Raw genomic sequence first — 26,465 nt, forward strand, 5'->3', positions numbered from 1 at the left:
CAGGACAGTCACTGTCTCTGTAAAGTTTTTTAAATCAATAAAGTCAGTGGCCTTTAAAAAAAAATAAATACTGGGGCTCCACTGAGCCACGTAAAACACGACCTTGATTCTTGACTTTGCAATGACTGTGGCTAGTTCTTCCAAGCATAGTCAAGTCTCAATAGCATTAGATAGTTAGCATATTTCAGCGGCAAAATGTTAACAGAATGTTAGAAAAAAAGTTAGGCTTACATCTTGCCCATTAACTCCGGCCAAACCTGGATCTCCTTTTTCTCCTTGTGCACCCTAGAAAGAAACAATTTATACAATGAAAAATGTTACAACTGAAAACCTTTACTAAGAAAAAACAAGGGACTTGCATTGTTTGGCTATTTATAACAACATGATTACTTCACTAATCCCTTGAAAGAAACATTGATTAAAAAACAATTTTGAGTCCTAAAACCGAAGAGAAGTTTAAAGGTTCAAAAAAAGTCGCATAAAAATGATTAAAGAGTATAAATAGAACAAGGATTATTTATTTTTTTCTATAAGCAACAAAGAATTTCCTGGAGGGCAATTTGGCAATATATATCAAGGGTCTTAAATCTGCTCATGTCATTGGGCCCAGTGATTTTGCTGCTAAGAATGTATCCTAAGGAAATAATCAGAGATGAAAAGTTTTAGGCAGTAAGATGTAGAGTGCAATGCTACTTATAGTAGTAAAAAGAGAAACATACTAAATGTCCAATAATAGGGAACTGGGTAGATAAATTATGGTCTATAGATACAGTGGAATAAGCTGCAACCATTAAAATCATGTTTATGAATTTTATTTTATACTATAGGAAAGCTCTCACAATATAAAAAAGTAAGATACAAGTATTTGATTACCAAATTTAGTGAATAAATGTTAATCAATATCTATTTTTATTACTGTAAAGTTACAAATGTTCAAAATGGCCACTAATACCATTGTTGATGACACATCTCATAGCTCCATATATTTTTGTCTGATTACTATCTGAAAGGTATATACTTTTATTGGTTCACCCTGCATAGCTATAGTATAATTCAAAAACTTAAAAAGAAATGCTTGTCTACCTGAACATCCACCTACCTACCTGTGTATAAATCTACCTATGGGTCTTAGAAACGCTATTGGAAGAAAACAAATTAGAAAAATAAAAATAAATAATCTATGCACGCTGTGACTATGGACGATTTTATTTCCTTCAGTATACTCTTCACTGTTTTTCAAGTTTTAAACAAGAAACATGTAGTATTTGTATAATATGTAAAGTGTTTAAAAATAAAAGAATATATTATGTGTAGAAAGAACTCATTCAAGTTCCAAGCGGATCACACATCACTCTGTGTGTGTATAGTAGTAATAGTAGTAGTAGTAGTTATCTCTCTCTGCTTTGTGCCACTAGGGTGATTTTATTCCCTTCTTTATATATTCCTTTGCTCTTCATTTTTTAAGGCAATAAACATTATTATTTTTATTTGCAAGAAAGAAAAGCAAGCGCCTCCTGGGCCAAGATGGTGGAGTAGGAACATGAGCTCACCTCCTCTCCTGAGTACAACAAAGTTACAACTATTTATAGAGCACCTACCAATGAAGACTAGCAGAAGGGGTCTTCTACAACTAAAGATATAAAGAAGGAACCACAACAAGACAGATAGAAGGGGTGGAGACCCAGACCCATACCCCTGGGTAAGTGACCCACAAATGGGAGAATAATTACAATTACAGAGATTCTTCCCAAGGAGCAAGGGGTCTGAGCCCCACGTTGGGCTCCCCAGCCTGGTGGTCCTGCACTGGGAAGACGAGCCCCAGAACATCTGGCTTTGAAGGACAGTGGGGATCACGTTGGGAGAGCCATGGGGGCTGTGGGAAATAGACACTCCACTCTTAAAGGGTGCACACAAAATCTCACATGATCTGGGACCCAGGACAGAAGCAGTAACTTGAAAGGACCCTGGGTCAGACCCACCTGCTGATCTTGAAGAGTCTCTCAGAGGAAAAGGAGGCAAGTGGAGCTCACCCTGGGGACACAGACACCGGCAGCAGCCATTTGGGGGAGCTCATTCTACCATGTTGACACTGGCACTGGGAAGCACAACTATGGAATCCTCCTTCTAGCTTATTAGCCCCAGGACCCAGACCCACACTGGCTCAACAGCCTGTAGGTGCTAGTGCTGGGACATCTCAGGACAAGCAACTAACTGGGTGGGGGCAAAGCTCACCAGCAAGCAGGTTGCCTTAAGACCCCCTGAGCCCACAGCTGCCCCTGGACACATCCCTGCCCACCAGAGGGCTGAAGATCCAGCTCCACACACCAGTGTGCAGGCACTAGACCTGGGACTCCCAGGGCCCTGCAGCCAGAGACCTGGGGCCTGGCCCTGCCTACCAGCCAGCCTGCTCTAGCTTTAGGACCAGCCTCACCCACGAGTGGGCAGACACCAGTTACAGGACACCCTGGGATCCAACCCCACTCACCAGCAGGCCAACACCAGCTGTGAGACACCATGGGCCACTCAGCCAGCTGCCCCAGGATCTGACCCCACTCACCAGCAGGCTGAAACAAGCTTCAGGACACCCCAGACCCTAAAGCCAGCTGTGCCAGGAATTGGCCCACTCTGGGACGCCTGGGCTCTGCACTTAGAGACCCCAAGACCTGGCTCGGCCTGCCAGTGGGCAAGACAAGGGTATGGGATTAAGAGATACAAACTATTATGGGTAAAACTGAAAAGCAACAAGAATATAGTGTACAGTACAGGGAAATATAGCTCTTGTTTTGTAATAACTTTAAGGAGAATATAATCTGTAAAAACACTGAATCACTATGTTGTACACCTGAAACTAATATAATATTGTAAATCAACTATACTTCTATTAACAAAAAGGAAAGCTGGGGTGGCAATAATTTTTCAGACAAAATAGACTTTAAAGCTATAAACAAGAGACAAAGAAGGACATTACTTAATGATCAAGGGATCAATCAAAGAAGAAGATATAACAATTGTAAATATATATGAACTCAACATAAGAACACCTATATACATAAAACAAATATTAACAGACATAAAGGGAGAATTGTAACTAACACAATAATAGTAGGGGACATTAACACCCACTTACATCCATGGGCAGATCACCCAGACAGAAAACAATGAGGAAACACTGGCCTTAAATGACACATTAGATCAGATGAATTAAACAGATATATACAGGACATTCCATTCACCAAAAAAAGGAATACACATTATTTTCAAGTGCACATAGAACATTCTCCAGGATAAATCACATTCTAGGCCACAAAACAATAATTTTAAGAATGAAATTATATCAAGCATCTTTTCTGACGACAATAGTCTGAGACTAGAAATTAACTACAAGAAAAAAATACAAAGAAACCACAAACACGTAGAAGCAAAACAATATGCTACTAAACAACCAATGAATCACTGAAGAAATCAAAGAAGAAATGAAAAGATACATGGTGACAAATGAAAATGAAAACACAACAATCCAAAAATCTATGGGATGCAGCAAAAGCAGTTCTAATGGGGAAGTTTATAGTGATACAAGCCTACCTCAAGAAACAAGAAAAAGCTTAAATAAACAACCTAACCTTATACTAAAGGAACTGGAAAAAGAAAAATGATCAAAATCCAAAATTAGTAGAAGGAAATAAATCATAAAGATCAGAGGAGAAATAAATGAAATAGACACTAAAAAATAATAGAAAATATCAATGAAATAAGAGCTGGTTCTTTGAAAAGATAAACAAAATTGATAAACCTTTGGCCAGGCTCATTAAAAAAACCCCAAAAAGATGGATGTTCTAAATCAATAAAATCAGAAATGGAAAAGGAGAAGTTACAACCAACACCACAGAAATATAAATAGGATCATAAAAGATTACTATGAACAACTATATGCCAATAAAATGGAAAACCTAGAAGAAATGGACAAATTCCAAGAAATGTATAATCTCCCAAGACTGAACCTGGAAGAAATAGAAAATATGAACAGACCAATTACCAGTAATGAAATTGAATCAGTAACAAAACAAAACAAAACTCAAGTCCAGAACCAAATGTCTTCACAGGTGAATGCTACCAAGCATTTAGAGAAGAGTTAACATCTATTCTTCTCAAACTATTCCAAAAACTTGTAGAGGAAGGAATGCTTCCAAACTCATTCTATAAAGCTAGCATCACCAGATAAAGATATCACAAAAAAGAAAGAAAACTACAGGCCAGTATCACTGATTTAAAAATCCTCAACAAAATATTAGCAAACTGAATCCAACCATAGATCAAAAGGATCATACATCATGATCAAGTGGGATTTATCACAGATGCAAGGATGGTTCAGTATTTGCAAATCAGTGTGACACACCACATTAACAAATTGAAGAATAGAAATCATATAATCATCTCAATAGATGCAGAACAAATTTTTCAAATTCAACATCCATTTATGACAAAAACTCTCCACAAAGTGGGAATAGAGGGAACATACCTCAACATAATGAAGGCCATATATAATAGGCCCACAGCTTAAATCATACTCAACAGTGAAAAGCTGAAAACATTTCCTCTAAGATAAGGAAAAAGTCAAGGATGTCTTCTATCACGACTTTTATTCAAGTAGTATCAGAAGTCCTACCCACAGCAATCAGACAGAAAAAGAAATAAAATCATCTAAATTGGAAAGGAAGAAGTAAAACTGTCACTGTTTGCACACGACCTGGTACTATACATAGAAAACCCTAAAGACACCACCAGAAAACTACTAGATCTCATCAATGAATTCAGTAAAATTTCAGGATACAAAATTAATACACAGAAAGCTGTTGCATTTCTATACACTAACAATGAACTATCAGAAAAAGAAATTAAGGAAACAATCTCATTTACAGTTGTATCAGAAAGACTAGAATACCTAGGAATAAATATAACTAATGAGGTAAAAGACCTGTACTCTGAAAACTATAAGACACTGATGAAAGAAATTGAAGATGACACAAAGAGATGGAAAGATATACCACATTCATGGATTGGTAAAGTTAATATTGTTAAAATGATCATACTACCCAAGACAATCTACAGATTCAACGCAATCTCTATCAAAATACCCAGGATATTTTTCACAGAACTAGAACACCTAACCCCCAAATTTATATGGAATTAGAAAAGACCCCAAATTGCCAAAGAAAGCTTCCAAGAAAAACAAAGCTACACATATCACATTCCCTGGCTTCAGATTATACTACAAAGCTACAGTAATCAAAACAGCATGGCAATGGCACAAAAACAGACACACAGATCAATGGAACAGGACAAAAAGCCCAGAAGCAAACCCACTAACCGATAGTCAATTAATCTATGACAAAGGAGGCAGGAATATACAATGGAGAAAAGACAGTCTTTTCAATAAGTGATGCTGGGAAACCTGGACAGCTATTGTATATGTAAAAGAATAAAGTTAGAACATTTTCTCACACCGTATAGAAAAATAAACTCAAAATGGATTAAAGACCTAAATGTAACTCTGGAAACCATAAAACTCCTAGAAGAAAACATAGGCAGATCACTGACATAAATAATAGCAATATCTGTATGGATCTGTCTCCTAAGGCAAAGGAAACAAAAGCAAGGGTAAACTAGTTGGAACTAATTAAACTTAAAAACTTTTGCACAGCACCAAAAACAAAAAAAAACAACATAATGAATGGGAGAAAATATTTGCAAATGATATGACTGATAAGGAGTTAACATCCAAAATACATAAACAGTTCATATAACTCAATATCAAACAAAAAAACAACCCAATTAAAAAATGGACAGAAGACCTGAATAGACATTTTTCCAAAGAAGACATACAGATGGCTGACAGGCAATGAAAAGATGTTCATCTTTCAATGAAAAGATGTTAGAAAAATGCAAATCAAAACTACAATGAGATATCACCTCACACCTGTAAGAAGAGCTATCATCTGAAAGACCACAAATAATAAATGTTGGCAAGGATGTGGAGAAAAGGGAGCCCTTGTACACTATTGGTGGGAATGTAAATTGGTGCAGTCACTGTGAAAAACAGTGACTGTATGGAGGTTCCTCAAAAAACTAAAAATAGAACTACCATATGAGCCAGCAATTCCACTCCTGGGCATATATCTAAAAAAACAAAAACACTAATTTGAAAAGATGCATACACCCCAATGTTCACAGCATTATTTGTAATAGCCGAGATATGGAAGCAACCTAAGTGTCCATGAACAGATGAACATATATAGAAGATGTGGTGTATACACACACACACACACACACACACACACACACACACACACACACTGGAATACTACTCAGCCATAAAAAAGAACGACATTTTGCCATTTGCAGCAATATGGAGAGGTCTGGAGGGCATTATACTTAGTTAAATAAGTCAGATGAAAGACAAATACTCTATGTTATCACCTATATGTGGAATCTAAAAATAATAAAACGAATGAATATAACAAAACAGAACTAGAAAACAAACTAATGGTTATCAGTGGAGAGGGAGAGGAAGTAAGGGCACCATAGGGCTATGGGATTAAGAGGCACCAAGTACTATGTATAGAACAAATTAACTACAAAAATATACAGCACAGGGATATATAGCCATTATTTTGTAATAACTTTAAATGGAGTATAATCTATAAAAATATTGAATCACTATGCTGTACACCTGAAACTAACATAATACTATAAATAAATTATACTTCGATAAAAAAAAGAAAAAGAAAAGCAAGCACCTGATTTTAAGAGATAATATTTTAAATATTTTACAAGTAGAAATACACATGTACAGTCCCAATTAAGTGCCAGCAGCACAAACCACCCCAAAATGTGCCACTTTGGCATGTGGACTGCATTGAGCTAAAGGCAATTAAGCCCCGTAAGACTCCGGAACAGCTTTTTTCCCTCTCCCTTAATTGCCTAAAAGAATTTAGTAGGGGGCTTGGCCCAGAAACAGAACTATTGCCAGGGATAACTTTGTATCTAAAGAATTGTCTACATGATAGGCAAACATCTGCTTACCACACATATGCCCTTCTCATCCTTCGGCGAGCTGTCTTCCTTCCCTTGCAAGCCTGGCCCGTCCCACTCCTTAGGTCTGATGGCAGATAAGCCTCAACTGCCTGACTGCCTTTGGGTGTCATATTTTTATGGGGCTTTGGTACTAAAACTTTCTTTTTCTCCTGTTAGTCTATCATATGTCAATTTAATTATTAGACCCGTCAGAGAACCTAGAAGGGAAGAAGGGAAAAGTTTTCTACCCCTACGCAATCATCTAAGACTATGTGTTATTACCATATTGAAAACACAGGAAATGAAGTAAAAATAATTTGATTACTTGCAATACAAGAGATACATATAATATATAGGATAAACAAAAGGCCACACAAACATATTCAGCGAAATACATTCAAAAAATAATGAAACTGAAGATGTTAAACTGGAAATGGAGGGTAAGGAGATGCTGCAGAGCTGGCTCTCCAGGCTCGTAGCCGCTGGCCACACATGGTTATTTAATAAAATTTAAAATTCAGTTTTTCAGTTTCCCTAGCCACATTTCAAGTGCTCAGTAGTGCCGAATATATTGGACTGTGCAGGATAGGATATTTACATCACCACAGAAAATTCCACTGGACTGTACTAATCCAGAGAGTGGCATATATGACAGAAAGCAAAATAGAAATTAAGAGGTTCAGAAATACCCAAGAAGAAAATATCTAGTAAGGGGATCCAAAACAACACAGTGTCTAGATATCGATATAAAATGTATTCCGCACAAGTTAATAGAATAAACTGAATTCTTTGGCACAAGAAGACAAATATAATTCCATAGATAGCATCATTGACTTTCAGAATGTAACTAAAAATGAATACAGTCTTTATTCAAAATTAATGGTTCTCATAGACAGAAAGCATAAGCAACTCTAAATATTAAAGAGATATGTGTCTACAAGGAAACCTGCAACTTGTCAGTTATAGAAGTTAAATAATAACAACAATAATATAGAGAACAGAGCTGATAGTCTGATGGGGTTTATGCGGCATGGCAAGGGCACAAGAAATGTGGCAGATGGCTAAAGAAGAAACATGCCGCTTCAAACTGATCAGTGGCAAAAATGCAATCAATTTTAAAAAGTATTACTTTTAATATAAGAAGTAGGGGCCATGGTGATCAAATAAGGTTCATTAAAAAAAAGTCATTTACTTTATTATTATCACTGTCACCAACCCTTCTATAATGTTTACTATGTGCCAAGCACTGCTTTAAGCATCCTGCAATTCTATGACAATCTGGGGTAAAGATACGATTATTACCCTCATTTTACAGAGAGGTTAAGTAACTTGCCCAATGTCACACAACTTAAAAGGGGCAGGATCCTGATTCAACCCAGGCACTATGGCTCCACAATCTGTGCTCTAAAACTATTAAGCTCATTTGTTTTTTAAAACAGACTGGGGATAAGCAAAAATACAATGCAGAAATCTGGTTTTCTGCAAATCAGGAGGCAAAGTCTCTGACAATGCCCCTCAGGGTAGGAAACAAATATCAGCCAGGTACTATCACTATTGATGAGCTTGTAACTGGCAGAGGACCTCCCAATCGATCTCTCTCTCTCTCTCTCTCTCTCCTCTCTCCTATCAAGATCTCTTACTCTTGACATCATTGACAATTCTTCCTCGCGAGGGCTCTCCTGTACATTATAGGATGTTTAGCAACATCCTGGCCTCTATTCACTAAAGGCCAGTAGGTAGCCTCTCCTGCACCCTACCTACCTTCAGTCTTAACAAATAAAATATCTCCAGATATTAAAATATCTCCAGATATTGCCAAATTTCCCATAGAGGGCAAAATTGTCTTCAGCTGAGAACCACTGATATATATTATGAACATTTCATTTCATATTCATGATATGAAATGTTAGACAGAAACAATATGCTATATAAACACCATGGACTTTATTAGGAGTAAGTGCAATCTTGCATTAAAGTGAATTCTGGATGGGTTAGATAGCCCACTTAAAAATAAAAATGTTAAAGGAGCAGAAGAAAATATAAGTGAAACATAGCTTAGAACTTATGGTGAGTAAGGTGTCTCTAAGTATAGAAACAAAAAAAAGAAATTCATAAAAAATAATACATTTGACAAAACACTAATTATAAACTTATAAGGCAAAAATATAAACTAAACTAAAGGGCAAGTGACAAAATGGGGAAAGAAAAGCATCATATGGTGGCTTAATGCTTAACATCATTAATACACAGAGCTTTTATCATTCATAAGAAAAAGAATAATATACCAACTGGTAATTGAGCAAAGGACACATCAGGCAATTACCCATGAGGAATACAAAAGAAATGCTAGATGACAATTACTAATATTTTAACTGGTATTAATTCATCAGGTTATATACTTGGACCAGGTGAGCTCTAAAGCTTCGTTATTGTAAATTCTATCACTCTTTGAAAGCAGTGGGAGTTCTATATCCAGACAGAAAAAAAAAAAGATATTCAAGCATTGCATACTTAAATCCCAAACAAAGTTGACAATAGTAACCAGCTGTTCCTTTTTTGTCCATTGAGAAGAAAATGATTGAAAACAAAACTACAGCATTAATAAGCCAGAATTAAAGAAAATTTATTTGACATCAGACGTTGTTAGAGAGTAGTTGCATTTAGATTATTTCTCAGTGTTAGGATAAATTCAAATGCAGAAGATTCAAAAACAAAACCAGTAGAACATCTCTGGAGATTTCTTTGAAAATACGATCATTCTAGTCTGACAAAACTTAAATGCAATCCCAACCAAAGGAAAGAGGATAAATGGAAATCAGATTACATTTAAGATTCTTCCCATACCCATTCTTTGATGAAACTAGTTTCAAAACTATACCAAAGTTTATGAAATAATGCCATTTGCAGCAACATGGATGGACCTAGATTATCATATTAAGTGAAGTAAGTCAGACAGAGAAAGACAAATATCATATGATATCACTTATATGTGGAATTTTTAAAAATGATACAAATGAACTTATTTATAAAACAGAAACAGACTCACAGACATAGAAAACAAACTTACAGTTACCAGAGGGGATAGCAGGGGTGGGTACCGGGAGTAGATAAATTAGGAGTTTGGGATTAACATGTACACACCATTATGCATAAAACAGATAAACAGCAGGGACCTACTGTATAGCACAGGGAACTATATTCAATGTCTTGTAATAACCTATGATGGAACAGAATCTGAAAAAGAAGGTATATGTAACTGAATCACTTTACTGTATACCTGAAGCTAACACAATACTGTAAATTAACTATACTTCATTAAAAAATGGTTTAAAAAAACTGTACCAAAATTTAATATCCTTCGAAACAAAATCACAATGTCTTGGTATGCAAAATATTGTGTTCAGGGAAGTAGTGAAACTCTTTTACAGAGTTTGGATTAATCTATTATTATCCACAATGCAGGTAGTTATTAACATTACTGATATTTCAATAGATAGTAGCAATAATACACTGGCTTCTATTCTGTGTGCTTTACTATATGCCAGGCTCTGTGCCGTGCACTTTACATAGAAAGGGCTCGTGATACGTGTAGCAGTAACTCTGCGAGTTGCATGTTCTCATCCCCTTTTACTGATGATAAATCAGTAGCTCAGAGGACATATGTAACTTTCACACACCCAAAGAACTCCTCCTACTATCCCAAGTTATTTGCTGTTATTCTGACCTCATAGGGACTTTCCTTCACTTGGTGTAATTTACCTTGTACCACATGCCCTAGCTCAACTCTCAGCTGAAGCTGTGTTCAGTTCCTATGGACTCTCAGATACTGTCAACATCTAAGGGGGTGGGGGGAATTCAAGAGCCCTTGAAGCAATCCTCCACCAGAGGGTAACTGGAGTTGATGGATTAATGTGTCAGCTTCCTGTCCTATAGAGAGACAACCGTAAAGCACATTCTACAGGATTCCTCAGGGATCCCCAGCACGTCTCAGCCTCAGGTGCCTACAATGATAAGTGGCTAAAAATGTGCCTTTTTAAATTAGCTTTTCCCCATCCCTTTACTCCTGCTTCTTGAGACCCCCGTTAAATAAACTACCTGCTTCTAAGTCAGGAGAACCCAAGTGAAAACAGTGTCCATCAGACCCCAGTGTCTTCATTTCTGTCTGCATTCTTACTTCATCCACTCTTCCACCACTACTCTGAACACACTTGTTCTTCTGTCTCTCTGACGGAGCCAACCTCGAGTCCAACTGCCCACCTTCTCTCTTGTTCCTCAGCTGCTGAACAATCCTAGAGAAAGTCACACAACTGGGCCGATAATGCCATTATAAAATCATGATCACTAACCTCATTCTAGGTCCTTACACTACTCCGTTTCCTTCAAACCCTCGGTATTAAGATTCCTGATCTTACCCTCGGGTAAGCATGGTGCCCACGGAGAAAACAGACGCTGGCACACAAACCTTCCCTTAATGCCTTGAAATCTACGAATTCACTTACATCGATACTGTCCTCTCCTCTATTCTAAAGCATGGAAGAATTGTTTCATCCTCTGTCCCATCCCCCTGCTCCCACTGAAAGAGGTTGTTGAATCTTCTGTTAAAACAAAGCCTCTCACTTCCCTCTCCTGTTGGTTTCTGCTTCATCTGCTCCTTCTATTTTCAGATAAGCTTTGGAAACAGGCTCTGATACTTCTTGTCTGCATTCTGTTACTTCTCACTCACTCTGCAGGCCACTCCAGATTGACTTGGACCCTCCCTGTTACTCAAAACCCGCTCATGCCAAGGTCTCAGGTGACCACCAGGTGCCGTACAGTCTTTTTTCTCCTTTGACCCATCGGTAGCATTTGATATCTTTTTGACCAAACCCTCCTAGGAATAACTGCTTGCTGAGACACTATATTTGTTTGGTTTTTATTCTACTTCAGTAGCCACATTTCCTCATTTTCTTTTTTTGCTGCATCGTCTAAATGTTGCTCTTCCACAGGGATCTGCAGAAAACAGCTTCTTCTGTTTTCATTTTCAGCAGACTTTCCCGGTATAATCTCTACTTTTATAGCTAGAGTCACCATCTATATGCTGATAAGCCCCAAATTTCTACTTTCAGCCTAAATATCTTTTTAACAGATTTATTAAGGTATAATTTATACACCATAATATTGACATGTTCAGTTCACTGAATTTTAGTAAATTTATATAGTTGTGCCATCACCACCACAATTCAAGATTAAAACACGCTCACCCGGAAAAGTTCCCTTGTACCCATTTGTAGTCAGTTGCCCATCATAGCTACAGCCCAGACAACCACTGATGTGTTTTTTGTCTATATTTTTGCTTTTTTTCTAGAAATTTCATATAAACAGAACAGTACAATATGGAGGTTTTTTATTTTTTGGTCTGGCTTCTTTGACACAGCATAATTCTGTTGCTACATGGAAAAGTAGTTCATTTCTTATTTCTGAGTAGTGTTCTTTGCATGAATATATCACATTTTGTTTATCCACTCACCAGTTTCCCGTTTTTAGCTATTCTAAATAATTCTGCTATGGACAATGGCATAAATATCTTTGTGTGGACATGGTTTTTATTTCTCTTGGGTAAATACCTAAAAGTATAATAGCCAGGTCACATGGTTAAGTGTATGTGTAACTTTTTAGGAAACTTCCAAACCAATTTCCAAAGTGCCTGTATCATTTGCCATTCCCATCCTCAGTGTAAAGGTGTCAAGTTACTACTACTCCTCACCAGTAGTTGATATTGTCAGTCTTTTTAATTACAGCCATTCTAGTCAGTGCATACAGTTATCTCATGTGGTTTTCACTTGCATTTTCTCAATAATTAATGATTTTTTCATGTGCTAATTAGCCATTCACATTTTTTTTTTTTTTTTTTTTGCAGTACACGGGCCTCTCACTGCTGTGGCCTCTCCCGCCGCGGAGCACAGGCTCCGGACGCGCAGGCTCAGCGGCCATGGCTCACGGGCCCAGCCGCTCCGCGGCATGTGGGATCCTCCCGGACCAGGGCACGAACCCGTGTCCCTTGCATCGGCAGGCAGACCCTCAACCACTGCGCCACCAGGGAAGCCCACATATCTTCTTCAGTGAAGTATCCATTCAAATATTTTGCCCATTTTTAATGTTTGCCTGTCTTATTACTGCATTTTAAAAGTTCTTTGAATGTTACATATGCAAGTCATTTATCAGATACAATTCGCAAATATTTGCTCCCAGGATGTGGTTTGGCTGTCTATTTTTGTCAAGGCATTTTCAAATTTAAAAGCTTTAACATCTTTATTGAGGTATAATTAACATACTGCACATATTTAATGTGTGCAATTTGATAAGTTTTGACGTATGCATACAGCCATGAAATCATCACAACAATTAAAATAACAAACATTTGTGTGGTCTTTTAAAATTTGTTTTTTGTTTTTGCATTTCGTTAGTGACTATTTTGAGCATTTTTTCCTGTGTTTATTTGTGATCTTTATTGTCTGAGTGTTCTTTTCAAATCATTTATTCATTTTAAAATTTGGATTGTTTAATGTTATTTATATATTTGGATAAAATATATAAATTTATCTTTATCTTATATGTAATTTGCAAAGATTTTCTCCACTGTGTAGCTTGTTTTTTCATTCTCTGAGCAGAGTCTAAGAGACAGTTTTAATTTTGATAAACTCTAATATAACAACTTTATCTCTTATGGATTGGACTTTTAGTGTCATATCCAAGAATTTATAAACTTATTTATAAATAAATGGATAAATGTAATAGATAACATGGAAGATATGGATTGAAATTCTTCCTTTTTGACATGAATATCTAATTGTTCCAAAGGTTTTGTTGAAAAAACTGTCCATTATCTGCTGAATTGTTTTTGTACCTGTGTTGAAAATAAGTTGTACATATATATGTGGGGTTATTTTTGGATTCTATACTTTGCCATTGGTCTATTTGTCGGTCATTACACTAACACTACACTTTCTTAATTACTTTATCATAAATATTGAAACCAGGTAGTTTTAATCATTCCCTTTTTTTTTTTCCATTGGCTATACCAGGTCATTTGTATTTCTGTATGACTTTTAGATCATGTTCAATGTAATTATCAATAATTACATCCTTCTACCTTATAGATGTATTTTATGTTTCATATAACATAACCTTGAACAGCACAGGTTTGAACTGCCTGGGTCCACTTATACGCAAATTTTTTTCAACTGTAAATATGTACAATACTACAAAATCTGTGGTTGGTTGAATCTGTGACTGAGGAACTGCAGCTACAGAAGGCTGACTATAAATTGATACCAGAATTTTCAACCGCACAGAGAGTCGGCACCCTTAACCCCTAGAGTTGTTCAAGGGTCAACTCTGTGTGTGTGTGTGTCAGTGTAAACCTTTAACAAAATAAACTTAATATGGGGACTCTCTGAGTTGTGTTATTATCTGGTCTGTTGAAAGGGAGATAAATCTACTCAATATAGGAGAACAGAAACAATTAAACACACTTCTTTTGTGAATTGTTAAGGCTCAAAGGTTTCAAATAAATTTTCAATATAATTAATTTTTCAGTTATTTAAACCGTTAAAATATCTTGTTTCCCATTCACTATTAAGAATCAGTAAGTTAAGAAATATCATTTTAAGCAGAACCCCTTTGCCTAAATGCTGTAAATTTGAAAATTAAAAGAATACACCTGCAGCATTCACTGGACTCTTGAACAACGAGGGAGTTAGGGGCACTGATCCTCTGAGCAGTGGGAAATCCACGGATAACTTCGAGTTGGCTCCCCATATCTGCTGTTCCTCCATATCTGAGTTTCCGCCTCCGTGGATTCAACCCACCACAGATGGCATAGTACCATAGTATTTACTGTTGAAAAACTCCGCAAGTAAGTGGACCCACACAGTTCAAGGGTCAACTGCACTACTAACTCACATATATATATAGATTAGTTAACGAAAGGCAGTTACAAAAAAGAACTTTTCTTTTCCAAATAAGACATTCTTTTCTAACTTAAAGATATCTGTGACTTATCATCTTAATATAGCTTACAATCAGTACTAATTTAGTGCTTTGTTATTAGGGATAATGAGGATGATAAAGATGTGACTGATTATGTCTCTAGCAGCTAAATATATACTGAGAAACGTGATAGATTCTCAGAAACTGCCAAGCCAGAGCTTAGTGTTCCAATTGTGATCTAGTGAAGTGAGTCTGGTGCTAGGAAACAGGAGGCCTGAGTCTAATTACACGTGTCTCTACAGCTGTGTAAAGTCTTTACCGTTATCGGCTTTTGGATTTTTAACTAGGAAAAGCAAATAACTTCTAAACCTACCTGAATACTACTGTTGCAATGCTGAGATGGAAGAATGTATACGTAAAGTGTTACATTATGAATTACATTCCCAAGATTCTTTTAAAATAATGACTTCCTGAGGCTCTAAGAATGAAGAGAGATAAAGGCTGAGACAACTTCTCATTCAGAGACAAGTGGCCCTGCTTTTCAAAGTCTCAGAAAGAGTCTGTCTTGATAAACTTATTTGTTACGTCACAGATTGTTCAAAATTCTTTTATCTAAATGGACAGGAGCCAAGATTACTCACCTAAGTGCATTTGTCACATAAACCTAATTACGTTATCTCTCCAAGGAGGAGAAAGAACTTAATCTAACAAAATAACTTTTATAAAATCAGCTTATATCAATTTCCTTTAATAACTAAAAATGCAGATCTATTGATAATTATATTGTAAATTTAATTTGGCTCATATGTCATACAAGAAGAGCAAATCCTCTTTCAAGAAACACTCTCACTGATGTATCACAAACCATTTCCAAGGTCTAGTTGACAGTCCACTATTTCAAATAATTTTAGACACAAAATGTTAATATAATTAAAGAATCTAGATGGTCCTTGGAGTTCAAAATAGCAAGAAGTGGTCTATGCTTTGATTTACTAACAAAACAATGGCATAATTCTGGTTAAACGAACATGGTTTTACACGAGCTTAAGTCATCCATTATTGAATTGCCTTAGCCGTGGCTCCCCAGTTAACTGGCTAATTGCTATGGTAGGAAAGCCACCCAACTGACATTTGTATAAGGTCTAAATTCAAGACTCTCTTCTTGAAAGCTAAATCTTTGGAAAATCCACTACTAGGCAGTGGTGTTTATGTTTGCTAATGTAGCCTCTGAATTTCCAAGTTTCTTAGAAACTGATTCTGTGGTACAGGGACCAAGGAAACATTCAAAGAACTGTTGTCATGACTTCTACAGATACTAACATATGACAGTAAACTAAAGCATCTGTAGAAATGGTCCCAGTGTACCATGATGACAAGATGGTATGCCACAGCCCACCCTTCCCACTGTGCCTAAAATTGTGGTGACTACGTTAGGAATGACCATTAAGAAGACACAAGTTATTCTCATATTGACTGATGGGGGTTGAGGGGGAGGGGGAGGGGGGAATATGAATGAATTTGATTATAAAGAGGAGGGAGGCACCACAGCAGGAATAATCCTGGGTGATGTGACATACCAAGAGGTGCATCTTTGGGGAAGCCAGGCATGAGGTGATGTGTGAGCAGGTGGACAGAGCATAGGCAGAACATGAGGCTGGGGGGGATGGGAGATGGGCCCAAACTGAACGGCCTCGTCTCAGATGCCCATGGGCAGAGGCACACAGTGGGTCTCCCACAGATGTCTCCCAAATGAAGTATCATCAGGAAGAATTCTGAGTAAAATAATGGCATTTTAAATGACAGTCTCTAAAACTGATTTGGAATTCAAGTATGATGAATTCTCAAAACTGCCACATCATCTGTGTGTTAGCATGAAAATTTACAAATTACAGCAATGTCTGCAATAGTATTACAGGCCTTTTCAAAATTCTACATTTCATTTCATTTTGCTGATGAGGAAAAGAGCTGAAACTTTACACTTATCTGGGAGAGACAGCTCAGTCCATTGCAGCTGCTTCCTGGGAATCCAGTGAGAATGACAGATCTACAAGGAAACCCTCTACAGTCATCACAGGCAAATCTCAACCAGACCAATGAATCACTGCTCCCATGGCTGTCTCTACCCTGCTCTTGGTGTGACTAGGATGCAACCCTTCTTTGCTTGTTTTGGAAGTAGATCTATAAACTTTTCTAGGAAGTCTCACTTAACTCGAGTTAGCAAGACATAAAGAGCAAAGAACTAAACATCAGCAAAATTATAACCTTTCTGAGCTTGTTTCTTTATCAACAAACAGCCTAATAGTATCTTCTATCTCTTGGCATGATGTTGAGCTGCTGCCTGCAAAAGGTGCTTACAAACTGCCAGTAAATGTTACTTAGTTTTCTTAAAATCTACACATGTAATAAATTAATGTAAACATATGAAACTGTTACTTGTACTGTGGTTATATGAGAGAATATCCCTATTCTTAGAAAGCTACATAATCAAATATTTAGAGTTAAGAGGCCATGATTTAAGTAACTTATTGTCAAATCATATGAAAAAAGTTATATGTAAATATTATTATATAAATATGTATAATATACAAATATGTATGTTATGTATAAATATATAATATAAAACACATAATCTATTACCTATATATATGTATTATGTATATTATTATGTAAGATAATATATTAAATATGATGTTATATATATTTTATAGAGATACATATTATATGTATATTTTATAGATAGGTAGGTAGGTAGATAGATATGAAGAGAGAAAGAGAGAGAGAGAGAGAGGAAGAGAACACAAATGACCTACCATATGAGGTGAAAGATACATGGGTGTTTTCTGTACTGTTTTTTTTAATAATTTTCCTGATATTTTATAAAGTTTGTGGTTTAATGTTACTCATTGAATGTTGACTGAAGAAAGCACATCCAATAATACACACAAGATCAGAAAACTACTTGATTTTCCAATCCCACAATACGCAAGATTATTCCCATTAAATTCTTGAAGGGTTACGTAACTTTAAGTCTACTTAACAAAAGCAACACTAAGTAATCAAATGGATTTCATCAGGACCTATGCGAGGCCTTCTTCCAAGCACTGGGGACCTGAAGACTGAACGTTGCTGTCTGGGGAAACAAGCCTCTGATGACTGGCAAAGACCCTACAACTTTGAGGCTGCAGGGCTTCAGTGGTGAGGTGAGTACTGTAAGCAGATGTGGGCAGGAAGCCTTCAGGTTGGAGGTAAAAACTAAGGCCCTGCAGCATGGTTAGGACTTAAATCATACGCAGGAGCATGGAACATGTTATCCATGGAAGCTGTCCAAGATGCCTGCTTCACATCAGAGGGATTAGCAGGCTCACTGGAGAGGTTCCTACTGACTACGAAGAGGACAATTTGAGAATCAATAAGGGTAACTACAATGGAAGAAAAGCAGGTTCACAAAACTGAAAAGAACAAACAAAATAAAACATAAGTGGTAACCACTGTAAGATACTAGAGAATCAACTCATTATTTTGAAAAATGGTATATAAATGGGAAGAATCAAGCATTTAGCAGGACTTTCCTATGTGAACCATACCACTGAGTAATCAGAGAGCAGATGAGGGGAGGTTCTTCCCTATAGAAACATTCCAGCCAATAAATGTAGAGGGGATGAGGAAATTAAAATAGTACCGTTTTGAAACCCTAAATGAATTAATGGGTGTAGGTATTGATGATCAATGGCTGCTGTCATCACAAAAAGAGAGATTTCTGGACATTAGGTCCCTTCTGATAGAAGAATACCACACCACTTATGAAGTGATGGTGCCCAGAACAGCATACCTAAGGCTTATCTAACTCCCCATTTAAAGGGAACACAGAGGAGAGAGGAACATATTAAATTACACCACGGAGATGTAATCAAATCCACACTGGCAAACCCTTCGGTACAAACAGCCCCGCTTCCTTAACAAATAATATAATGAAAACAAACAAAATAACAGAGAGATAGAGGGGAAATTACAGATTAACACACCTAAAAGCACAGCAACCAACTGGAATGTGTGAGCCTTTATTTGGATCCTGGTATAGTGGTTATGTTTTTAAAAAGTTGTTCTTATTTGGAGACACGTACTGAACTGTTCATAGATGAAGAATAGGGGTCACTCCCACAGGAACATGGATGGGGTCGAGTGGAGACAAGATCGGCTGGGAGTCGAAGCCAGCTATCCACATGTAGGTATTCACAAGTCTCCTTTATTGTCTTTTGTGTTTGTTTGAAATTGTCCTTAATAATTTCTTTAATATGCCCAAGCACTAGTTCTTTATTTTACCTGAAGGTAAGTGAAGTGTATTTTTCATGCCCACAATTATAGAGATAAGTTATATACACATATTCATTATTAAACTTTCTGATACCTATATAAGAATCTGCTTAAAGGGTAAAGCCCTAGAAATGAAGAAAACAGTTACTCATTCACAATTGGTGTCTAGCATTTATACAAGATTTTACATGCATGAGACACTATTCTCAGAGCCTTAACTTCAAGTAAATAAACTTCACCACGGCACCATGCATTAGATGCTAGTTTTCCCCATTTTGTAGATGAGGAAACTGAGGTAGAGAAAGAGTATCTTCACACATCAATAAGTGGGAGAGCCAGGGTTTGAACCCCGGCAGTTTCATTCTAGGGCTCAAGCTCTTCAACTTTAGTCTGTATTTAATTCTGTCCCTAATTCCCAGGCAAGTTCTCATGTTCTAGGCACAGTCTAGATCAAAAGAAATAAGGGGAGGCTATTCCAGAACAAGGAAAAGGTAGAAGTAAAGGCACAAATCTGAAGGGCCAGCAAGTTACTTGGTTTCAGTGAAGCACAGGATTCTGCACAAGAGCAATGCTATGAAAAGAAGCTGGCCGACAGGAAGGATTAAGTGTGAAGGACCGTGATGGGTAAGTTAGGGAGCGAGGATGTCCTCGTGTAGCCATGGCGGAGGCACTGTACTTCTTGGAGATGAGCGGAGCGAGGCCTGTAGGACACACTTTGGGGAGGGGAGAGGTTAGAGGTAGGATTCAGTTTGGAGGCTATGCCAGCGGTCTAGCAAGAGCGAGGAGGGCTGGAACTCGGGACGATGGCACGGGAATGAAAACGCAGGGCAGCTACGAGAACTGAGATGCGACAGAAGAAAGAGAAATAAGAGTTAACGAAAACTACAGGTTTGGGCCTACGCAAAGCTTGGGAGGATGGTGAGGTCATCGCCACAGGCAGAAAAGGGCAAGTGCAGGAAGAGGGGCAGACAGCAGAGGAAAGAGGGAAGGGGATGGGTTTCGTTTGAGACACTGACATCCAGGAGGACGGGTCTCGGGTAGTTTGGAAAGGGAAGCAAGCTCCAGGAGAGAACTCAGGTGCAGGACACAGGTTTGGGAATCGTCCTCGCGAGGGGTGATGGTTGAACTGACGACAACTGGAGTCTGCCGAGGGGGACAGGAGGTAGGCTTGGTTTGAGTCTCCAGCAGTGTTGTGAGTCTCTTAACACATGGGTCTTTTTCCTTCAGTTGTTTTTATTGAACGAGTCTTTAAATTATATACTGCTTTACAAGTTTCAAAAGTTTCACACACATGATTTCATACAATTCCATAATAATAATTTTTCCTACCCCTATCGTGCCCCTCCGCCCTTCCCTCTCCCCACTGGTAACCACTAGTTTGTCCTCTCCATCTGTGAGCCTGCTTCTTTTCTGTTTTCTTCACTAGTCTGTTGTATTTTTTAGATTCCATATAAGTGAAATCATACAGTATTTGTCTTTCTCTGTCTGATAATACCCTCCAAGTCCATCCATGTTGCTGCAAATGGCAAAATGTCATTGTTTTTTATGGCTGAAACCATTCCATTGTGTGTGTGTTTGTGTGTGTATGTATTAATTACATCTTCTTTATCCATTCATCTATTGATGGACACTGAGATTGTCTCCATAACACATATATTTTAAAAAATTCCTCCAAATCATCTAGCACAAAACTAAGCAAACTCTCTTGTCAGATTCATGAAAAGGTATAAGAGGTGCTAGGAGTCTCCTCATAATCAGAGTTCTGATCTCCCAAATGATCCCAGTACAGCATTTATTTATTGGTAGTGAGGATGGTGTTTTCCTTACTGTGTCATCTGGGAACAAACTAATAGGGAAAGACCAAATCCCAAAAGCAAACTTGTAGCGGAGGACTAAGAATTCAGACACACAACTCTGCTCTAGACTGAGGATCTAGATCTTCATCTTCCGGCCTTTGTTACTCAAAAGCCGTTCATGTCAGGATTCACTATTGAATTGTTAGTCAAGTCCAGCCAGTGTGAAAAGTAGATGAAAGGATGTACGTTTTCACCTGTCTCTAATGTAAAAAATCACTCACAGATAAGACTGCAGTTAGTTGAGAACAAAACTACAGGAATGAGAGAAAACTGTAAATCATTTCTGCACATTTAAATCATTGTAAATTTAAGTTTAAAAACATTAAAAACTCAAATAAAGTTGTTTCTAACAGCAAGGCCAACAGCATATCACTTCTGAGTGTTTCCCAGAACCTACATGAGCCAGATAATTTCGTTTAAAGCTCTAAAGATCCAAATAATTATCCTTATTTTTTTCACTTATTCAGTTTATTCTTCCCATGTCAGAACTCGATGTTCACACTTAATTTCAAACTTTTCACATTTTCCATTTACTGCAGCCTTGGGCTAAGCAAGTCCACGACTTCACAAGATTTTATAGGGCATTTTTATGGTATTAATAACTATATTCCGGTAGGGGTTCTCTACAGGGGAACGAAGAGTGTTAGTCAGAGGGCTCCTGAGTAAGCACAGCTGGGAATCCTTCTCCACAATCAAGAACCCCCACCCGCCCCCCACCAAGGCCATGAAGCACAACCGGGAGGCATTTTGTTCTATCCAAGTCCTGGAAGCCTATGAACTGAAGAGCTTTGATACCAATGGTGGTGCTTACGACTCTAACTTTTAGAAAACTTCTCAAGCACATAAGCACCTCTAGATGATTCTATGTGTTACAACCGCTTTGCTGTGAGTGAAACCAGTAACCAGGCAATCCTTTTAAGGACTTTAAGCCATTAGTGTGAGATTCGTTTCAAATTTATTTCAACTACTGGAGTTGATACTTCTCGGTAGCACATGAAGAATCTTCCTGCAATGCAGCCTTGTAGCTGGGCCACAGATAACTGCAATTTTCACTGGCTCAAGAGGCTACTGTCTTTACCTCTAAAAGAAGAGAAAATAGTGAAAAAGTTTAGAGATAGGGTTATTCGTTATTAATATAGTTCTGTTTTTGAGGAAGACAACAATGAGACAATACGACAGAGGGTTTTGTTTCGTTGTGTTTTTGGTGTTGGTGGGTCCAGTGTTGTGCTGTAGGTGAGGGTCAGTTACTATCACTGAGCATCCCTAGGCCTTGAGTGGTTGATGGCTTTAGATTCTGAACAGTCAACATGATACGTATTCCTTGAAGAACGTTTAAGGAGTTATAGCATACACTGCGCGGTTCGAGTGTACACCCAGGCAGCAGGGTTCAGTCTAGATAGGACTCCAGGATTTGATTACGTTATAGGTTTATAGATGAAAATTACTACTGCTCTCAAATTTTTCTTGGTGTGCAAGAATCTGTGAGGGAGCTGATTAAAATGCAAAAACCTAGGGTGGGACTCAGAAGCAGGCATTTTAAGCACCTAGGAGATTCTGATGTAGGTGGTTTGCAGACCACATTCCGAAAAACACTGGATATAATTTACACTCAGTGCTTTTCATTAAATATATCTGTTGATAACTAACAATTAATAACCTCAGCTTAACCAGAAACACATGTACCTTGACATTTCTGACACAAAAAGTTTTTTGTTTTTTTTTTTGTGGTACACGGGCCTCTCACTGTTGTGGCCTCTCCCGTTGCGGAGTACAGGCTCCGGACGCGCAGGCTCAGCGGCCATGGCTCATGGGCCCAGCCGCTCCGCGGCATGTGGGATCTTCCCAGACCGGGGCACGAACCCATGTCCCCTGCATCGGCAGGAGGACTCTCAACCACTGCGCCACCTGGGAAGCCCGGAAGACATTTTATACACAGTAATTTGTAAGTCATTAAAAACTTCTACTGGCAGCTATTATTCTTAACTGACACTTTTCTCTGTATGTGATTTGAAACTAAAAACAATTCAGTTAATTGCAAAATTTGCTTTTTTCCTGACTTAGTAGACTGTCTCACTGAAAAAAACTTACTTTTCAATTTTTATTTTTAATTAAGACAAACACATTCAAGCTCTAGGTTACTAAAGCAAATTCTCTAAGTAGAATATGACACCAAGAGAATATATGTTTTAACAAGACCCTGAACTATGTTTTCCTAAGACCCTAATGGTCCCACTGAAGTTGTTACAATCTATTAAATTCAATTTATGTAAGTGGAAGCTCCTTAAATATGCATTTTACAATAATATGCATTTTAAGATGTCCCCTGATATATATTATACACACTGCTAGACCATAATGGCTATAAACTCAGTAAAATTAATAATATGCATTTTTAAATAGCCTGAACTTTCAAAGACTCCCAGAAGAGACTTTTTTGAGCGAAGTTTTTGAAATAAGGTAAATTTTTATAATTTTGTGGACAAAGAAACGTTTCAGGAACTTTTGAAGATGTTCCGTGATGGTGAAGGGAACGCAGGCTCCAGGGCCCCTGTCTCCACTCTCCACTGTCTGCACTCACTTAGCAGTGGTCCAGGTTCTTCCGATTAAGCTCTCTCTGACCTAACTGCAAAGTCTCTGTGTCTCCTCTCGTCCTCCTCTTCTTTTCTAACGGTGCTGAACTCACACTGGACCATGGAACCATGGGTATCTGGAAGGGTGTTTCTACTCAGAGGAAGGAGTAAAGCAGTGATTGTCATGCCTCCATATTTGGCTTTGGTCCTTCCCCACTGATTCACTTGGAGGCTCTTCCACTGAAAGCTAGAACCTGGCTACAAGTGGAATCAGTAAGCTAAAGATTCCAAAACCCTCCCACACAGCAAAACTCAGGTTAAATATATCTTTTAACCTTGTACTATCAAAATTTTAGTAGTGAGGAGTTCTTTTTCAAGTATTATAATGCCCAGGGAAAAAAATACCTTCCCTAAAAGACATGTCTGAGGTATACTTTATGTTCTGACCCCAACTCCTCAGGTAGGGAGACTTTTTGTACTTAGCCAAATTAAGTCTAAAAAAATCAATTTCCCTCAAATGCTACCAGCTCTTAAACAAAGCCCTTAAATTACACATTTGATTATTGTATTTGCATTAACTCCTTCTTTAAAGTGAAGAAAATTATCAATCTCCTACAAAAGGTTTTAGGCTGGTCACACATAACTCCACGGCAGCATTCAAAATTCAATGTTAGTAGCAATGGCTAAAATGTCCCCCAAGGAAACAAAGAGTGTCCCAAGAACTATAAACCCAACTAAATTGTCATTAAAGTATAAAGTAAAAGAAAATTTGTGGTGATCACCAAGTACTCCATGTGTTTTTTTTCATAAACTTTTTGAGAAGGAACTACTAGAAGACAGACATCACCCAACCGAAAGAATATAGAAGCTGTAGGTAAAGGACTAACAACACAGATTCCATTTAGCTGCAGGACTGAAATAAAAAAGAAAAATTATGAATTGTGATTAAAGAACAACATGTAATTACTAAAAATACATGTTGAAAAATGTTGAAATTGTACATCTAACAAAAATTAGAAGAAGAGAGAAAGAGAATGGTAACGTGGGTGTAATAATTCCTTTACCTTTTGTGATGAGGTATTAAAAATTGTCTTTAAAGCTAAAAAATTAACAGAGATAAGCAAATCAATAATACCAATGTAAAAACTAAGGAAAATAATAATTCATTGAAGTCAGACAGTGGCAGGGATGGAAGTGGAAATATCTTAATTCTGCCATTCCAGAGAAGGAAATCAATAGATACTGAGTAGAAAAAGAGATATCATAGTTTATGAATATAACCACTGGAACAAAAGTTTTCCAAATTTTGAGGAGACATGCAAAACAAAGCAACTAAGTAATACAAAATCACTAAACCCATAAATTAAAATATTTCACAAAGAAACCTCCAGATCCTGCTGGCTTTTCTGGTGAATTCTTAGAAACATTTAGGAAGAATTAACACAAATAGTATACATACTCCTTCAGAGAACAGAAATAAAGGTCACAGTTTTCATCTCATTTTATGAACCCAGCATAAATCTAATACCAAAATCTGACAGGGAAATTACAAGGAAAAACCTCTCAAGTTTTCATAAGCACTGCTTCGAAAATCCTAAAACAGATATTAGTTAATTGAATCCAGTGATATACAAAAAGGGATAATATATCATGAACAAATGAGTTTTATTCTAGTAATCCAAGTCTGGTTTAACATTTAAAAATCAATCAGTGTAGAAAAGAAGGAAAATCATAGTATCATCTTACCAGCTGCTAAAAAGACATTGTAAAAATTAACTATCTGAATGGGTATTCAGGAATAAGCTCAGAAAACTATATTCTTGATATCCTTATTATGATAAAGCGTCTCTACAGAAACCTAAAGCAAACTTAATGGTAAAATATTGAATTCTTTCCCCATGCATTCAGAAAAAAAGACAAAGATGTCCACTATAACCACTTCTATTCAATAGTGTACTGAAAGTCCTAGCCAGTACAATATGACAAGAAAAAGAAATCCAAGTGATAAAAACTGGAATGGAAGAAATAGAACTATTTATTCACATACAATATAATAATCTATAAACTAATAGAATTTAAATTAGTTAATTAAGCAAGGTTGCTGGATACAAGATCAATAAACAAAGATCAGTGTATTTCAATATTCTAGCAAACATCAACTGGAAATTAAAAATTTAAAATTATCAAAAATAGTATTAAAAACATCAAATACCTAGTGATAACAAAAATTATGTAAGAAGCCTACAGTGAAAATTAGTTACTACGAGATGATCTGAAAAACCTAAATAAACAGATATACTGTAGATTTGATGACTCTATTATTAAAAGGTAAACTCCTCCCAAACAATCTATAGATTGAAAAAAAACTAAGTCAAAACCTCAGCAGGTTTTATGTATGTGAGTGTGGAAATTGACATGTTGATTTAAAAATTAATATGAAGATGCCAAGGTCCTAGGTTACACAAGACAATCTTTCTATTTTTAACATCTTCATTGGAGTATAACTGCTTTACAATGTTGTGTTAGTTTATGCTGTATAACAAAGTGAATCATTTATACATATACATATGTCCCCATATCTCCTCCCTCTTAAGTCTCCCTCCCTCCCAAACTCTCTATCCCACCCCTCTAGGTGGACACAAAGCACTGAGCTGATCTCCCTGTGCTATGTGGCTGCTTCCCACTAGTT

The 26,465-nt window shown here is 37.2% G+C and overlaps 1 protein-coding gene across 1 annotated transcript in view; it reads right to left on the bottom strand.

Annotated features, from left to right (window-relative positions):
* Positions 1-26,465, bottom strand: part of COL19A1 (collagen type XIX alpha 1 chain) — a gene marked incomplete at its 3' end in the record, with an annotated part of 351,347 nt that overhangs the window by 210,308 nt on the left and 114,574 nt on the right. The window contains exon 12 of the mRNA XM_082855784.1: positions 232-285. Coding sequence (XP_082711910.1) covers positions 232-285 — 54 coding nt within the window. The remainder of the gene's footprint in view (positions 1-231; positions 286-26,465) is intronic.

Source organism: Leucopleurus acutus (assembly GCF_964270905.1).
Source record: "Leucopleurus acutus genome assembly, chromosome: 15".
Lineage (NCBI taxonomy): Eukaryota > Metazoa > Chordata > Mammalia > Artiodactyla > Delphinidae > Leucopleurus > Leucopleurus acutus.